The following is a 17,922-nucleotide window of genomic DNA, read 5'->3' on the forward strand; positions in this document are numbered from 1 at the left end:
TATTTACATACAAGTGTTTATATGGACATGGCTTCATTTCTCACTATTAAGGAATGAAATTGCTGAGTCATATGGTAACTCTACATCAAACCTTTGAGAAACTGCCATATGGTTTTCCATAGTGGCTGCACATTTTACATTCCTACTAACACCATATGACAGTTCCAATTTCCTCAGTCACATCCTTGCCAACATTTATTACCTGTTTTTTGGTTTTGGAGAAGGAGTTTCGCTGTTGTTGCCCAGGCCGGAGTGCAATGGCGCAATCTCAGCTCACCGCAACCTCTGCCTCCTGGGTTCAAGCGATTCTCCTGCCTCAGCCTCCAGAGTACCTGAGATTACAGGCACACGCCACTATGCCTGGCTAATTTTGTATCTTTAGTAGAGATGGGGTTTCTCTGTGGTCAGGCTGGTCTCAAACTCCCGACCTCAGGTAATCTGCCTGCCTCTGCCTCCCAAAGTGCTGGGATTACAGGTGTAAGCCACTGTGCCTGGCCTTATCTGTTTTGTTTTTTTTTTCTTTTTTAAATGAAGGCCACTTTGTGGGTATAAAGTGATATCTCGTATTTTTTTTTTCCTGACACGGAGTCGTGCTCTGTCATCCAGGCTGGAGTGCAGTGGCACGATCTTGGCTCACAGCAACCTCTGCTTCCCAGGTTCAAGCAATTCTCCACCTCAGCCTCCTGAGTAGCCGGGATTACAGGTGCCTGTCACCATGCCTGGCTAATTTTTTTTTTTTTTTTTTTTGAGACGGAGTCTCGCTGTGTCTCCCAGGCTGGAGTGCAGTGGCGTGATCTCGGCTCACTGCAAGCTCCGCCTCCCGGGTTCACGCCATTCTCCCACCTCAGCCTCCCAAGTAGCTGAGACTACAGGCGCCCGCCACCACGCCCGGCTAGTTTTTTGTATTTTTAGTGGAGACAGGGTTTCACCATGTTAGCCAGGATAGTCTCGATCTCCTGACCTCGTGATCCACCCGCCTCGGCCTCCCAAAGTGCTGGGATTACAGGCTTGAGCCACCGCGCCCGGCCGCCTGGCTAATTTTTACATTTTTAGTAGAGATGGGGTTTCACCATGTTGGCCAGGCTGGTCTCAAACTCCTGACTTCAAGTGATCCACCTGCCTTGGTCTCCCAAAGTGTTGGGATTACAAGTGTGAGCCACCACGCCAGGCCTATCTCATACTAACGATTTGCATTTCCCTGACAGCTTGTGAGCATCTTTTGATGGTTTAATGGCCATTTGTGTATCTTCTTCGGAGAAAACTTTAAGTCCTTTGCCCATTTTTAAATTGGGTTATTTCTCTTTTTATTTATTTATTTTTGACAAAGTCTTGCTCTGTCACCCAGGCTAGACTGCAGTGACACGATCTCGGCTCACTGCAACCTCCGCTTCCCGGTTCAAGCAATTCTCTGCCTCAGCCTCCCGAGTAGCTGGGATTACAGGCGCCTGCCACCATGTCTGGCTAATTTTTTTGTATTTTTAGTAGAGATGGGGTTTCACCATGTTGGCCAGGCTGGTCTTGAACTCTCAACTCCGCGATCCACCCGCCTCAGCCTTCAAAAGTGCTGGGATTATGGGCATGAGCCACCGCACCTGGCCTTCTCCTTTTTTTTTTTTTTTTTTTGAGATGGAGTCTTGCTCTGTCACCAGGCTGGAGTGCAGTGGCATGATCTTGGCTCACTGCAAGTTCCGCCTCCCGGGTTCAGGTCATTCTCCTGCCTCGGCCTCCCGTGTAGCTGGGACTACAGGCACCCACCACAATGCCCAGCTATTTTTTTTTGTATTTTAGTAGAGACGGAGTTTCACTGTGTTAGCCAGAATAGTCTCGATCTCCTGACCTCATGATCCACCCGCCTCGGCCTCCCAAAGTGCTGGGATTACAGACGTGAGCCACTGCACCCGGCCTCGGCCTTCTCTTTTTATTAAGAGTTCTTCATATATTCTGAGAATATAAATTGTGTTACATCCAGACAATGGAATATTATTTAGCACTAAGAAGAAATGAGCTATCAAGCCATGACAAGACATAGAAGAGGCTGGGCATGGTGGCTCACGCCTGTAATCCCAGCACTTTGGGAGGCCGAGGCGGGCGGATCACGAGGTCAGGAGACTGAGACCATCTTGGCTAACATGGTGAAACACCGTCTCTACTAAAAATACAAAAAAATTAGCCGGGCATTGTGGCGGGCGCCTGTAGTCCCAGCTACTCGGGAGGCTGAGGCAGGAGAATGGTGTGAACCTAGGAGGTGGAGCTTGCAGTGAGCCAAGATCCCACCATGGCACTCCAGCCTGGGCGACTGTCTCAAAAAAACAAAACAAAACAAAACAAACAAAACAAAAAACAAAAAGACATAGAAGAAACTTAAATGCATAAACTAAATGCAAGAAGCCAATCTGAAAACACTATACCCAAATGATTCCAACTATATAACATTCTAGAAAAAGTAAAACTATGGAGACAGTGAAAAGATCAGTGGCTGCCAGGGACTGAGGGAAAGGAGGATGAATGCAGAGAGCATAGAGGATTTTTAGGACAACAAAAATACTACGTATCATATTATGACGGTGGACACATAACAGTGGACACATATCATGCATCCATAACACATTTCTTTTTTTTTTTTTTTTTTTTGAGATGGAGTCTCACTGTGTCTCCCAGGCTGGCGTGCAGTGGATCTCAGCTCACTGCAAACTCCGCCTCCCGGGTAGCTGCGACTACAGGCGCCCGCCACCTCGCCCGGCTAGTTTTTTGTATTTTTTTTAGTAGAGATGGGGTTTCACTGGGTTAGCCAGGATGGTCTCGATCTCCTGACCTTGTGATCCGCCCATCTCGGCCTCCCAAAGTGCTGGGAATACAGGCGTGAGCCACCGCACCCGGCCCTTTCCTTCTTTTCAATAGAGATAGGATCATGCTATGTTGCCAGGCTGGTCTTGAATTCCTGGCCTCCAGCAATCCTCCCGCCTTGGCCTCCCAAAGTGTTGGGATAACAGGGGTGAGCCACCATGCCCAGCCCTGCTTTCATTTCTCTTGGGTGAATACCTAGAAGGGAACTGACTGGATCACTGCATAGTATATTTTGCCTTTTAAGAAACTATGGAAATTTCCCAAGGAGGTGCACCACATTCCTATTAACAGTGTATGATGGTTTAAGTTGCTATGTATCTTTGCCAGAATTTTTCTCCTTTTATCCATTCTAATTAAGGTGTATAGTGATACCTTGTTGTAGTTTTAATTCTGACAACTACATTTTAATCATTTCTTAAAGTTACTAAGAAATTGTTATCTATTAACGACCACATTTGGCTGTGAACAGGGGCTCACACCTATAATCCTGACACCTTGGGAGGCTGAGGCGGGAGGATAACTTGAGCCCAGGAGTTTGCAACATAGTGAGACACTTGTCTCTGCAAAAAATTAAAACAAAAAACAACCACATTTGATAATTTAAAGTCTTCAAAAGTGAATATTTTAGCACTGCCCATCCAATGTAAATAGTCTGTAAGATATAATTTGATATGAACAGTGTATTTATAAGTACCTAAGAATTCAAAGTTAAAAGGTTATAATTTAATAAAAATGATCAGCATCAGTGATCAGGTGGGAATTTTGTGTACAATATCTCAATTCACAAATTAACACTGAATTTGGGTTATCTGATCCACTAAGTTTTCAGTGCTTTTCAGTTATTCGTGTTAACTTTTTCTTTTTTGAGATGGAGTCTCGCTCTGTTGCCCAGGTTGAAGTGCCGTGGCACGATCTCCGCTCACTGCAAGCTCTGCCTCCCGGGTTCATGCCATTTTCCTGCCTCAGCCTCCCAAGTAGTTGGGACTACAGGCGCCCACCACCACACCCGGCTCATTTTTTGTATTTTTTAGTAGAGATGGGGTTTCACTGTGTTAGCCAGGATAGTCTCGATCTCCTGACCTCGTGATCCGCCCACCTCAGCCTCCCAAAGTGCTGGGATTACAGGTGTGAGTCACCGTGCCCGGCCTTGTGTTAACTTTTTTTTAAAGACAAGGTCTTATCTTACTCTGTTGTTCAGGCAAGAGTATACAGTGACAATCACGGCTCACTGCAGTTTTGAACTCCTGGGCTCAAGCAATCCTCCTGTGTCAACCTCCCCTGGGACTATAGGAACATACCACCACGGCCTAGCTAATTTTTAAAACTTTTTGTAGACACAGAATGTCATTTTGTTGCCTAGGCTGGTCTTGAACTCTTGGCCTCATGTGATTTTCCCACACTGGCCTCCCAAAGTGTTGGGCTCACAGGCATAAGTCACAGTGCCCAGTCAAAAAAATTTTTTGAGGCCAGGCGGGATGGTTCATGCCTGTAATCCCAGCATGTTGGGAGGCTGAGGCTGGTAGATCACTTGAGGTAAGGAGTTCGAGACCATCTTGGCCAACATGGTGAAACCCCGTATCTACTAAAAATACAAAAATTATCCAGGTATGGTGGCAAGTGCCTGTAGTCCCAGTTACTCAGGAGGCAGAGGCAGGAGAATGGCTTGGACCTAGGAGGCAGAGGTTGCCATAACCCAATATCACGCCACTGCACTCCAGCCTGGGCAACAGGGCGAGACTCTGTCTAAAAAAAAAAAAATTAATTAATAATAATAATAATTTTTGGTTAGTGTTTTAGTCTTGCAGTTTTTTTTTTTTTTAATTAATTTTTTTTGAGACAGAGTCTCACTGTGTTGCCCAGGCTGGAATGAAATGGCGTGGTCTCGGCTCCCCCTCCTGGCTTCAAACGATTCTCCTGCCTCAGCCTCTGGAGTAGCTGTGATTACAGGCACCTGCCACCATGCCCGGCTAATTTTTGTGTTTTTAGTAGAGATGGGGTTTCACCATGTTGGCCAGGCTGGTCTCAAACCGCTGACCTCGTGATCCATCCGCCTCAGCCTCCCAAAGTGCTGGGATTACAGGCGTGAGCCACTGTGCCCTGCCGCCCACGGCTTTTAAAGGGAAACATGAGTTGCCTTATAAAAAAACATGTTTTTGTTTTATGGTGCTCTGACTCTCAATGGAGGACTTGCATAGACCAAATTAGAAATCCTTTTGCAGCTGGGTGTGGTAGCTCATGCCTGTAATCCCAGCACTTTGGGAGGCCAGGTGAGGGGATCATGGGGTCAGGAATTCAAGACCAGCCTGGCCAATATGGTGAAACTCCATCTCTACTAAAAATACAAAAATTAGCCGGGCGTGGTAGTGGGCGCCTGTAGTCCCAACTACTTGGGAGGCTGAGGCAGGAGAATCACTTGAACCCAGGAGGCGGAGGTTGCAGTGAGCTGCAGTCACGCCACTGCGCTCCAGCTTGGGTGACAGAGCTAGAGTCCACCTCAAAAGAAAAAAGAAATCCTTTTGCAGTATGTGGCTCATGCCCATAATTCCAGCACTTTGGGAGGCCAAGGCACGCAGATCACCTGAGGTCAGGAGTTCGAGACCAGCCTGGCCAACATAGGGAAATGCCGCCTCTACTAAAAATACAAAAACTAGCTGGGCGTGGTGGCACACGCCTGTAATCCCAGCTACTCAGGAGGCTGAGGCAGGAAAACCGCTTGAACCCAGAAAGCAGAGGTTATAATTGGGTGACAGAGTGAGACTCCATCTCAAAAAAAAAAAAAAAAGAGGCCGGGCGCGGTGGCTCAAGCCTGTAATCCCAGCACTTTGGGAGGCCGAGACGGGCGGATCACGAGGTCAGGAGATCGAGACCATCCTGGCTGACACAGTGAAACCCCGTCTCTACTAAAAAATACAAAAAAACTAGCCGGGCGAGGTGGCGGGCGCCTGTAGTCCCAGCTACTCGGGAGGCTGAGGCAGGAGAATGGCATGAACCCGGGAGGCGGAGCTTGCAGTGAGCCAAGATCACGCCACTGCACTCCAGCCTGGGCGGCAGAGCGAGACTCTGTCTCAAAAAAAAAAAAAAAAAAAAAAAAAAAAAGAAAGAAATCCTTTAGCAATACAACTGCTATTTGACCATTTTACTTTTGTTTTCCAAGACATTTTACCCGAAGAAATATACCAAATTCATTTTTTTTTTAAGACAGAGTTGGGGTTTCACCATGTTGGTCAGGCTGGTCTTGAACTCCTGACCCCAGGTGATCCACCCGCCTTGGCCTCCCAAAGTGCTCGGATTACAGGTGTGAGCCACTGTGCCCGGCCAGGTCTTGCTTTTTTTCTTTTTCTTTGTTTTTATTATTTATTATTATTTTTTGAGACAGAGTTTCACTCTTGTTGCCCAGGCTGCAGTGCAATGGCGCAATCTCTGCTCACTGCAACCTCCACTTCCTGCATTCAAGCAATTCTTCCTCAGCCTCCCGAGTAGCTGGGACTACAGGTGCCCACCACCATGCCCGGGTAATTTTTGCACTTTTAGTAGAGATGGGGTTTCACCATGTTGGTTAGGGTGGTCTCAAACTCCTGACCTCAGGTGATCCATCCGCCTCACCCTCCGAAAGTGCTGAGATTAGAGGCATGAGCCACCACCCCTGGCCTCTTTTTTTTTTGAGATGGAGTTTTGCTCTTGTCACCCAGTCTGGAGTTCAATGGCACGCGATCTCGGCTCACTGTAATCTCTGCCTCCCAGGTTCAAGTGATTCTCCCACCTCAGCCTCCCAAGTAGCTGGGATTATAGGCACCCACCACCATGCCCAGTTAATTTTTGTATTTTTAGTAGAGACAGGGTTTCATCATGTTAGCCAGGCTGGTCTTGAACTCCTGACCTCAGGTGATCCTCTGGCCTTGGCCTCCCCAAGTGTTGGGATTATAGGCGTGAGCCACCACACCTGACCACAAATTCATTTTTTTAAAGTTCTAGATTATATCAGAAATATAATAAAGAGGAGACTTTTATGTGGGGTTTCCCACGTGAAATATGTATAATTATATACATATATACAATTTCTAAAAGAAGAAATAAAATTCATATTTGAAAATATAATTTAAAATCACATAAAGGAGATAAATCATCATTAACAATCTGAAGTCTAACAAACTCTCAAGAAATGGCTGTTTGTAAAATGGCTCATTTAAAAAAAGATTAAAATTACCTTAGCAGCTTGAGATTCTCTTAAGTAATATTTTAAAAGATCAGAAAGTTTGAGGTCTTCATCAGCAGACACTCGTGCTTCTATTTTCTGGAAAGGAAAAAATTGAATATTTAATCAACAACTACATTCTGCTCTCAGTGGTTTCCTTCTTAATTACAACTATTATTATAGTTTAAAAAAACTGAAGTTTTAACTATAGTATCCATTCCTATTTATCTAGCTTTCCTTCCCTTTTTGTTTCTACTAGCCTGCTACTTTTCTTGGCAACTCTCACATAAAATGAACAGAAAAAAGATCAGATCAAATGAGACTCGTGAGTTTATGGAAGGACAACTTTTTTTTTTTTTTTTTTTTTGAGACGGAGTCTAACTCTGTCACCCAGGCTGGAATGCAGTGGTGCAATCTCGGCTCACTGCAACCTCTGCTTCCCAGGTTCAAGCAATTCTCCTGCCTCAGCCTCCCGAGTAGCTGGAAATACAGGCATGCACCACCATGCCCAGCTAATTTTTCTATTTTTAGTAGAGACAGGGTTTCACCATGTTGGCCAGGCTGGTCTCAAACTCCTGACCTCAAGTGATCCTCCTGCCTCAGCCTTCCAAAGTGCTGGGATTACAGGTGTGAACCACCATGCCCAGTCAGACTCTAAAATGAGTTTCAATATCATCTTTTACCTTCATTAATATTTTCTCAGGCCAGGCACGGTGGCTCATGCCTGTAATCCTGGCACTTTTGGGAGGCCAAGGTGGGCGGATCACGAGGTCAGGAGTTCGAGACCAGCCTGACCAACATGGAGAAACCCCATCTCTACTAAAAATACAAAAATTAGCCGGGCATGGTGGTGTGTGCCTGTAATCTCAGCTACTCAGAAGGCTGAGGTTGAAGTGAGCCAAGATTGAGCCACTGCACTCCAGCCTGGGCGACGAATCAAGACTCTGTCTCAAAAGAAAAAAAAAACTTTCTAGGTATTTCTTTCTTTTTCAGACGGAGTCTCGCTCTTGCCAGGCTGGAGTATAGTGGCATGATCTCAGCTCCCTACAACCTCCGCCTCCTGGGTTCAAGAGATTCTCCTGCCTCAGCCTCCCTAGTAGCTGGGATTATAGGTGTATGTCACCACACTCGGCTAATTTTTTTGTATTTTTTTTAGTAGAGATGGGGTTTTGTCTTGTTGGCCAGGCTGGTTTTGAACTCCTGACCTCAGGTGATCTGCCCACCTCAGCCTCCCAAAGTACTGGGATTACAGGTGTGAGCCACTGTGCCCAGCTGCTATTCATTTCTATTGTAATTGATATGCACACACAATTTTAAAGGAATGAAGGCTTGCAATGGTAGACTAGTTAATTCAATCTAATCCTCCTGCTGAGGACAACCAGAAATACAGTCAAAGCATTAGTAAAATGTGCCTGAAGACACTGTAGAGTAATAAACAGAAGTGGTATGTACAAGGTGAGATTGAAGGGGAAGTAGTCAGGTCAGACTAAAAAGATAGCTCTTCAGTATGACTGGACAGAGGATTAAAAAAAATACATCAACCAAATGTAATATATGGGACCCTGTTTGTATCCTGATCAAACAAACTATACTATAATAAAAAGCCATTTATGAGACAATTGGGAAAATGTATATACTGGATATTTGATGACATTAAGGGGGAATCATTAGTAACAGTATTGACTATATTAAAAATAATTCTTATACTAAAAAAAGAGACAAGTGTGCATGAAGGACTCAAAACAGAATGAAGATGGACTTTTTGGAATGTAAGAACTTTAAGCAATGTAGAAAACGTTAACATTCGCCAGGTGCAGTGGCTCACATCTGTAATCCCAGCACTATGGGAGGAAAAGGCAGGTGGATCATTTGAGGTCAGGAGTTCGAGACCAGTCTGGCCAACATGGTGAAACCCCCCATCTCTACAAAAACACAAAAATTAGCTAGGAATGTCAGCACACGCTTATAATCCCAGGTACTTGGGAGGCTGAGGCATGAGAATCACTTGAGCCCAGGAGGCGAAAGTTGCAGTGAGCCAAGATCGTGCCACTGCACTCCAGCTTGGGCGACAGAGCAAGACTCTGTCTCAAAACAAACAAACAAACAAAAAAAAAAAACAAAAGGGAAAATGTTAATATTCAGAAACCTGGCTGATGCATTACAGGAATTCTTGTACTATTTTCTGCAACTTTTCCATAAGTCTGAAATTATCGTCAAAGTAAAAATTAAAGTAAGGCTGGCACCTTAATAAGGCTCATGCCTAGCATTTTGGAAGGCTGAGGCGGGTGGAACATTTGAGGTCAGGAGTTCGAGGCCAGCCTGGCCAACATGGTGATACCCATCTCTACTAAAAGTACAAAAATTAGTCGGGTGTAGTGATATGTGCCTGTAATCTCAGTTTGGGAGGCTGAGGCAGGAGAATCACTTGAACCCAGGAGGCAGAGGTTGCAGTGAGTCGAGATTACGCCACTGCATTCCAGCCTAGATGACAGAGTGAGACTCTGTCTCAAAAAAGAAAAAGAAAAAAAAAAAGTTAAGGGGCCAGGTGCGGTGGCTCACGCCTGTAATCCCAGCACTTTGGGAGGCCAAGGTGGGCGGATCACGAGGTCAAGAGATCAAGACCGCCCTGGCCAACAGGGTGAAACCCCATCTCTATTAAAAATACAAAAATTAGCTGGGCGCGGAGGCGTGCACCTGTAGTCCTAGCTACTCGGGAGGCTGAGGCAGGCGAATTGCTTGAACCTGGGAGGCAGAGGTTGCAGTGAGCCGAGATTGCATCACTGCACTCTAGCCTGGCGACAGAGTGAGACTTCATCTCAAAAAAAAAAAAAAAAAAAAGTTAAACTAAAACAACTACACACCTACCAGAATGGCAAGAATTATAAAGGTAGAAAACACTCAGTTTTAACAAGCTTGTAGAATAACCTAAATGCTCATACTTATTCTTGTGGGCATGCAAATTGGTACAATCATTATGGGAAAGTTTTGCAGTTTCTGCAAAAGCTTTTCACATGGTTATCCTATGATCCATCAATTCCCCTCCTAGTTATATATATCCAACAGAATTGTATACTTGTGTTCAGAAGATATACAAGAATAATCTTAGCAGTATTGTTATAAAGAAACCCAAACTAGAAACTATCCAAATGCCTATCAACAGTAGAACAGATAAACAAATTAATAAAATACTATACAGCAAGAAGAATAAAGGAACCAGGCTAGGTAGCTCATGCCTATAATCCCAATGCTTTGAAGGGTGAGGCAGGAATATCAATAGAGGCCAAGAGTTCAAGACCAGCCTGGGCAATGTAGTGAGATTCCCTCTCTACAAAAATTAGCCAGGCATGGTAACACACATCTGTAGTCCTAACTACTTGGGAGGCTGAGGCAGGAGGATGCTTGACCTCAAGAGTTTGAGGCTGCAGGGAGTTATGATCATGCAAGTGCACTCCCACCTGGGCAACAAAGTGAGACCCCGTCTCTAAAACAAAAAGAATAAAGGAACTACATCTATGTGCAACAACATGGTTTAATCCTATGAATGAATATAATGTTGAGTACATTAAACAGACATGAAAGAATATAAGCCAGGCACAGTGGCTCATACCTGTAATTCCAGCACTCTGGGAGGCTGAGGCAGGATGACTGCCTGAGGCCAGGAGTTTGAGACCAGCCTGGGCAACAAAGCAAGACCCTGTCTCTACCAAAGGAAAAAAAAAAGAAAAAAAGAAAAAGAATACATGTTGCACAAGCATTTATATTATGTATAAAACTAAAAAACGGGCCAGGTCGGGCGCAGTGGCTCATGCCTGTTAATTCTAGCACTTTCGGAGGCCAGGGTAGGCAGATGGCTTGACATCAGGACTTTGAGACCAGCCTGGCCAACATGGTGAAACCCCTCTCTACTAAAAATACAAAAATTAGCCTGATGTGGTGGTGCATGCCTGTAATCTCAGCTACTCGGGAGGCAGGAGAATCACTTGAACCTGGGAGGCAGAGGTTGCAATGAGCCGAGATTGTGCCACTGCACTCCAGCCTCCAGCCTGGTTTTGATCTCAAAACAAACAAACAAACAAAAAACAAAACAAAAAACCCGAATCCGTACTGGCAGTGCCTTGAAAGGCAGCTGAGGAGATGAGGCGGCGGCCAGGCATCTGGGTTGCTGGTAATTTTCTATTTATTTTCTTTCTTTCTTTGATACAGGGTCTGTCACCCAGGCTGGAGTACACTGGCACAATCACAGCTCACTATAACCTTGACCTCCTGGGCTCAAGAATCTTCCTGCCTCAGCCTCCCAAGTAGTTAGGACTACAGTTGTGCGCCACCATGACTGGCTAATTTTTGGTAACTTTTGTAGAGAGGGAGTCTCGCTACATTGCCCAAGTTAGTTGAACTCCTGGCCTCTACTGATCCTCCCGCCTCATCCTTCAATGTATGGGATGATGGGCATGAGCCACGTGGCCTGGTTCCTTTATTCTTATTGGTATGTAGTATTTAATTAATTTGTTTGTCTGTTCCAGGAGGTATTCTTTAATTTTTAGAGATAGGGTCTCACCCTGTTGCCCAGGATGGAATGCAGTTGCACGATCATACACCTCACTGCAGCCTCAAACTCCTGAGCTTAGGCATCCTCCTGCCTCAGCCTCCCAAGTAGGACTACAGGTTTGCACCACCACACCTGGCTAATTTGTAAACATTTTGTAGAGATGGCATCTTGCTATGTTTTCCCAGGCTGATCTCAAATTCCTGGGCTCAAGAGATCCTCCTGCCTCAGCCTCCCAAAGTGCTGGGATTACAAGCATTAAATCACTGCACCCAGAAGAATATGAACTTTTATACAAATACCTAAAGGCCATAACAAAAAATGGAATTTCCTGAAAACTCCCAATGGAATCCAAATCTGAATCTGTTTCATCATCCTTCTGAAGTATACTCATCTTCCTCGATAGAGTTAAACAGAACCATAGCAAGTTAAATATTACCATATGCAGATATTTAAATAGCCAAAAGGTTAATAGTGATTACTTTTTTTTTTTTTTTTTTTTGAGACGGAGTCTTGCTCTGTCGCCAGGCTAGAGTGCAGTGGTGCGATCTTGGCTCACTGCAATGTCGGCCTCCCAGGTTCAAGCGATTCTCATGCCTCAGCCTCCCGAGTACCTGGGACTACAGGCATGCGTCACCACGCCCAGCTAATTTTTGTATTTTTAGTAGAGACAGGGTTTCACCGTGTTGGCCAGGATGGTCTTGATCTCTTGACCTCGCGATCTGCCCACCTCAGCCTCCAAAAGTGTTGGGATTATAGGCATGAGCCACTGTGCCCGGCCAATAATGATTACTCTTTTAAAAAAAATTTTATGAATTGTGGTAAAAACCTTTAACATGAGCTCTCTGGGCACAATATTATGCAATATATCTCTATAATTTAGTACTTACTCTTGTTTTATCGAACAGTTCTGAAACTTTGAGAAAAAACCTGTAAAGGAAAATATTTTCATCATATGCCACATTCAAAGTAATTTTCCATTTCAAATGTATGAGAATGTGCTCCCAAACCATATTAATAACACCTTGTCTCATTGCAGTTATATTCAATAGCCCTATTAACTGCAGACTTCATTTAGCTTCACAAAAATCTCCCTGTATTTCTACCAATAAAAGAGATTACTTGAAATCTGTTTACAGATAAGACTATCTGTTCATTTATTTATTTATTTTTTTGAGATGGAGTTTCACGCTTGTTACCCAGACTGGAGTGCAATGGCTCAATCTCAGCTCACCGCAACCTCTGCCTCCTGGCTTCAAGCGATTCTCTGGCCTCAGCCTCCTGAGTAGCTGGAACTACAGGCGCCTGCCACCATGCCCAGCTAATTTTTGTCTTTTTGGTAGAGACAGGGTTTCACCATGTTGGCCAGGATGGTCTTGATCTCTTGATCTCATAATCCGCCCACCTCAGCCTCCCAAAGTTCTGGGATTACAGGTGTGAGCCACCGCGCCCAGGCCTGATTTTTTCTTTCTTTTTTTTTTTTTTTTTGAGACAGAGTCTGGCTCTGTTGCACAGGCCAGAGCGCAGTGGCGCAATCTCAGCTCACTGCAATCTCTGCCTCCTGGGTTCAAGTGATTCTCCTGCCTCAGCCTCCTGAGTAGCTGAGATTACAGGCAATTGCCCCCATGCCTGGCTAATTTTTGTATTTTTAGTAGAGACGAGTTTTCACCTGGTTAAAAATTAGCCAGGTGTGGTGGTGCACACCTGTAATCCCAGCTATTCAGGAGGCAAAGGCAGAAGGATGGCTTGAGTCCAGGCTCGTCTTGGACTCCTGATCTCAAGTGATCTGCCCGCCTTGGCCTCCCAAACTGCTAAGATTACAGGTGTGAGCCAGAGCGCCAGGCCCCATTTCAAGATGACAGCCTAAGCCATACATTAAAGGTGTTTTTGTTGTTGTTGTTCTTGAGACTGAGTCTCGCTTTCTCGCCCCAGCTGTAGTGCAGTAGTGCCATCTCGGTTCACTGCAACCTGCACCTCCTGGGTTCAAACGATTCTCCTACCTCAGACTAAGTAGCTGGGATTACAGGCACCCACCACACCTGGTTCATTTTTGTAGTTTTTAGTAGAGATGGGGTTTTGCCATGTTGGCCAGGCTGGTCTCAAACTCCTGGCCTCAAGTGATCTGTCCACCTTGGCCTCCCAAAGTGCTGGGATTACAGGCGTGAGTCACTGTGCCCAGCCAACAAAATTTATCTAGATTCATTTTAGCAAACAGGCTGAGGCAAGCAGCTCACTTGAGGCCAGGAGTTTGAGACTAGTCTGGGCAACACAGTGAAACTCTGTCTCTACTAAAAATACAAAAAATTAGTGGGGCACAGTGTCACAATCCTGTAATTGAACTACCCTTTAATACTCTGGTGCTTGGTCAGGTGCAGTGGCTCATGCCTGTAATCTCAGCACTTTGGGAGGCCGAGGTGGGCAGATCACGAGGTCAGGAGATTGAGACCATCCTGGCTAACATGGTGAAATCCTGTCTCTATTAAAAATACAAAACAAAATTAGCCAGGTGGCGTGGTGGCACACGCCTGTAGTCCCAGCTACTCAGGAGGCTGAGGCAGGAGAATGGTGTGAACCTGGGAGGCGGAGCTTGCAGTAAGCCGAGATTGCGTCACTGCACTCCAGCCTGGGCAATAGAGTGAGACTCCATCTCAACAACAACAAAAAAAGTCTGGTGCTGGGATATTTTTTAGTTGGTATAAGCATTTGACAGATAAACTAGGTAAAAGTGAAAATAAATTCTTAAGTAGAAATTGGTTATTCATTTTTTTCTTTTCTTTTCTTTTTTTTTTGTGATGGGCTATTGTTCTGTCACCCAGTTCCGGCACAAACCTGTGGTCCCAGCTACTCAGGAGGCTGAAGCAAAAGGATCGCTTGAGCACAGGAGTTCAAAGCTGCAGTGCTCTATGACTGCACCTGCGAATAGCTACTGTATGCCAGCCTGGGCCACACAGGAAGACCTGCTCTCAAAAAAAAAGGGCACAGCACAGTTTCAAGTATTCTGTAAAATATATAATTAAAATGACATTATAAATGAATTAGGGCAAATACTACTCAAAGCAAAAACAATTTTATGAACTTTGCTTTCACTCAAGAGAATTTGCTTTGACAGATTTACGTTAAAGAACAGATGGCAAGGTTTACTTTTTTCCTTCTTCCTGATAAGAAGAATTAACTCTTTGGGAAGGTGGCTTTTTTCCTTTTTTTTTTTTAAGACAGAGTTCCTCTCGTTACCCAGGCTGGAGTACAATGGCGCAATCTCTGCTCACTGCAACCTCTGCCTCCCAGGTTCAAGTGATTTTTCTGTCTCAGCCTCCAGAGTAGCTGGGATTACAGGCATGCGCCACCATGCCTGGCTAATTTTGTGTTTTTAGTAGAGATGGAGTTTCTCCATGTTGGTCAGGCTGGTCTTGAACTCCCGACCTGAAGTGATCTGCCTGCCTTGGCCTCCCAAAGTGCTGGGATTACAGATGTGAGCCACTGTGCCTGGCCGATGGCATGTTAATTAGTGTAAGCTATCATACCGTGCTTTGCCAAAAAGATTGACTTTTAAATATCTGAGACAGAATATACTAGAGAAAAGGTTAAATATCTGAGACAGAATATACTAGAGAAAATAGTTTTCCTGCTTAAAAATGTGTTTAATTTTTAGTTTTTTTGAGACCAAGTCTTGCTTTGTCGCCCAGGCTGGGGAGCAGCAGTGTGATCTCGGTTCACTGCAATCTCTGCCTCCCAGGTTCAAGTGATTCTCACGCCTTGGCCTCCCAAGTAGCAGGGATTACAGGTGTGTGCCACCACGTCTGACTAATTTTTGTGTTTTTAGAGATTGTGCCACTGCTCTCCAGCCTGGGTGACAGAGCAAGACACTGTCTTTCAGGGGAGGGGCGGGGGGCGGAATCAATTTGACCTCCAGTGAAATACATACACACATATACATATATACATATATGTTCTAATTTCCAAATAGCAGTTCTTATTTATAAGCTTTATCAAAACCTAAAAACACTAATATAAATTCTGTTCTTCTACTCTCTTACACACAAATCAGCCCATTTTCATAAAAAAACACAGTTAGGGGAGGAAGAAAAAAATACATATAGAGAGAGTAAAGTCGATTTTTATTTCTCAGATTTTAAAAAAAAGGACAGAAAGGGAGGAGAAAAAATATCAACCCAAGTTTTTTTTTTTTTTTTTGAGACGGAGTCTCGCGCTGTCACCCAGGCTGGAGTGCAGTGGCCGGATCTCAGCTCACTGCAAGCTCCGCCTCCCGGGTTCACGCCATTCTCCTGCCTCCACCTCCCGAGTAGCTGGGACTACAGGCGTCCGCCACCTCGGCCGGCTAGTTTTTTGTATTTTTTAGTAGAGACGGGGTTTCACCGTGTTAACCAGGATGGTCTCGATCTCCTGACCTCATGATCCGCCCGCTCGGCCTCCCAAAGTGCTGGGATTACAGGCTTGAGCCACCGCGCCCGGCCAAGTTTTTTTTTGTTTGTTTGTTTGTTTTGAGACGGAGTTTTGCTCTTGTTGCCCAGGCTGGAGTGTAATGGTGCAATCTCAGCTCACCACCACCTCCGCCTCCTGGGTTTAAGCAATTCACCTGCATCGGCCTCCCAAGTAGCTAGGATTACAGACACCCACCACCACACTTGGCTAATTTTGTATTTTTAGTAGAGACAGGGTTTCTCCATGTTGGTCAGGCTGGTCTCAAACTCCTGACATGAGGTGTTCTGCCCGCCTCGGCCTCCCAAAGTGCTGAGATTACTGGCATGAGCTACCTGCCCAGCCCTCAACCCAAGTTTTTAAAGGAGGTCCTTATTATCAATGTGTTTTGACAAAAATATTCCAAAAGTTTTGCATTGTAAGTATTGTTGGCTGGGAGAAGTGGCTCACACCTGTAATCCCAGCACTTTGGGAGCTGAGTTGGGCGGGCCACTTGAGGTCAAGGGCTTGAGACCAGCCAGGCCAATACGGTGAAACCCCGTCTCTACTGAAAATAGAAAAATTAGCCAGGCATGGTGGCAGGCACCTGTAATCCCAGCTACTTTGGAGGCTGAGGTGGGAGAACTGCTTGAACGTGGAAAGAGGATGTTGCAGAAAGCCATGATCATGCCACCTCACTCCAGCCTGGGCGAGAGAGTAAGACCCTATTTCAAAACAAAAACTAAAACAAAAACCAAAAGTATTGTGTGCATCCAGACTGCCAATAGAAAATTTTCTCTGCTTTATTTATATTTCACATATATATATATACCTATACATATATATACACACACACACACACACACACTTTTTTTTTTTTTTTAAACAGTCTTGCTCCGTCACCCAGGCTGGAGTGCAGTGGCATAATCTTGGCTCACTGCAACCTCCGCCTCCCGGGTTCAAGTGATTCTTGTGCCTCAGTCTCCTGAGTAGCTAGCTGGGATTACAGGCACACACCACCCACACCTGGGTAATTTTTTTTTTTTTTTTTTGAGACGGAGTCTCGCTCTGTCGCCCAGACTGGAGTGCAGTGGCGCGATCTCGGCTCACTGCAAGCTCCGCCTCCCGGGTTCACGCCATTCTCCTGCCTCAGCCTCCGGAGTAGCTGGGACTACAGGCGCCCGCCACCACGCCCGGCTAATTTCTTTTTGTATTTTTAGTAGAGACGGGGTTTCACCGTGTTAGCCAGGATGGTCTCGATCTCCTGACCTCGTGATCCGCCTGCCTTGGCCTCCCAAAGTGCTGGGATTACAGGCTTGAGCCACCGCGCCCGGCCACACCTGGGTAATTTTTATATTTTTTGGTAGAGATAGGGTTTAGCAATGTTGGCCAGGCTGGTCTCAAACTCCTGACAGGTTTTCCACCTCCCAAAGTGCTGGGATTACAGGCATGAGCCACTGTGACCAGCTATATTTCAAGTTTTATTTATTTATTTTTTTCTGAGATGGAGTCTTGCTCTATTGCCCAGGCTAGAGTGCAAAGGTGTGATCTCAGCTCACTGCAACCTCCGCCTCCCAGGTTCAAGCAATTCTCCTGCCTCAGCCTCCTGAGTAGCTGGGATTACAGGTATGCATTTTTGTATTTTTAGTAGAGAAGGGGTTTCACCATGTTTGTCAGGCTGGTCTTGAACTCCTGACCTCTTGATCCGCCCACGTTTGCCTCCCAAAGTGCTGGATTACAGGCGTGAGCCACCGTGCCTGGCCTATTTCATGTTTTAAATTAGAATACTTACTTGCATATATCTGTAGAATCCTGAGTTCCTAAAGCATATAATGAAGAACCAATTCTATTGTAATCATCTGCAGCACCTATGGAGAAAGTTTTAAGAATTTAGTATACCTATTCCTTGATTTAAAAATACTTACTG

At 45.2% G+C, this 17,922-nt stretch overlaps 1 protein-coding gene across 5 annotated transcripts in view; it reads right to left on the reverse strand.

Moving 5' to 3' along the window:
• The window catches only part of SNX6 (sorting nexin 6), a 73,104-nt gene that overhangs the window by 8,622 nt on the left and 46,560 nt on the right, over positions 1-17,922 (reverse strand). For 3 of the 5 annotated variants that reach the window (XM_045396281.3, XM_045396282.3, XM_073997223.1), the window contains 3 exons: positions 17,788-17,863; positions 12,470-12,509; positions 7,049-7,135 (listed from right to left, as the gene is read on the reverse strand). In XM_045396281.3, the coding sequence (XP_045252216.2) occupies positions 7,049-7,135; positions 12,470-12,509; positions 17,788-17,863 (203 nt within the window). Of the gene's footprint in view, positions 1-7,048; positions 7,136-10,643; positions 10,737-12,469; positions 12,510-17,787; positions 17,864-17,922 lie in introns of all 5 variants that reach the window. The other 2 variants (XM_065548715.2, XM_065548716.2) reach the window with 1 other exon arrangement.

Source organism: Macaca fascicularis, chromosome 7 (genome assembly GCF_037993035.2).
Source record: "Macaca fascicularis isolate 582-1 chromosome 7, T2T-MFA8v1.1".
Lineage (NCBI taxonomy): Eukaryota > Metazoa > Chordata > Mammalia > Primates > Cercopithecidae > Macaca > Macaca fascicularis.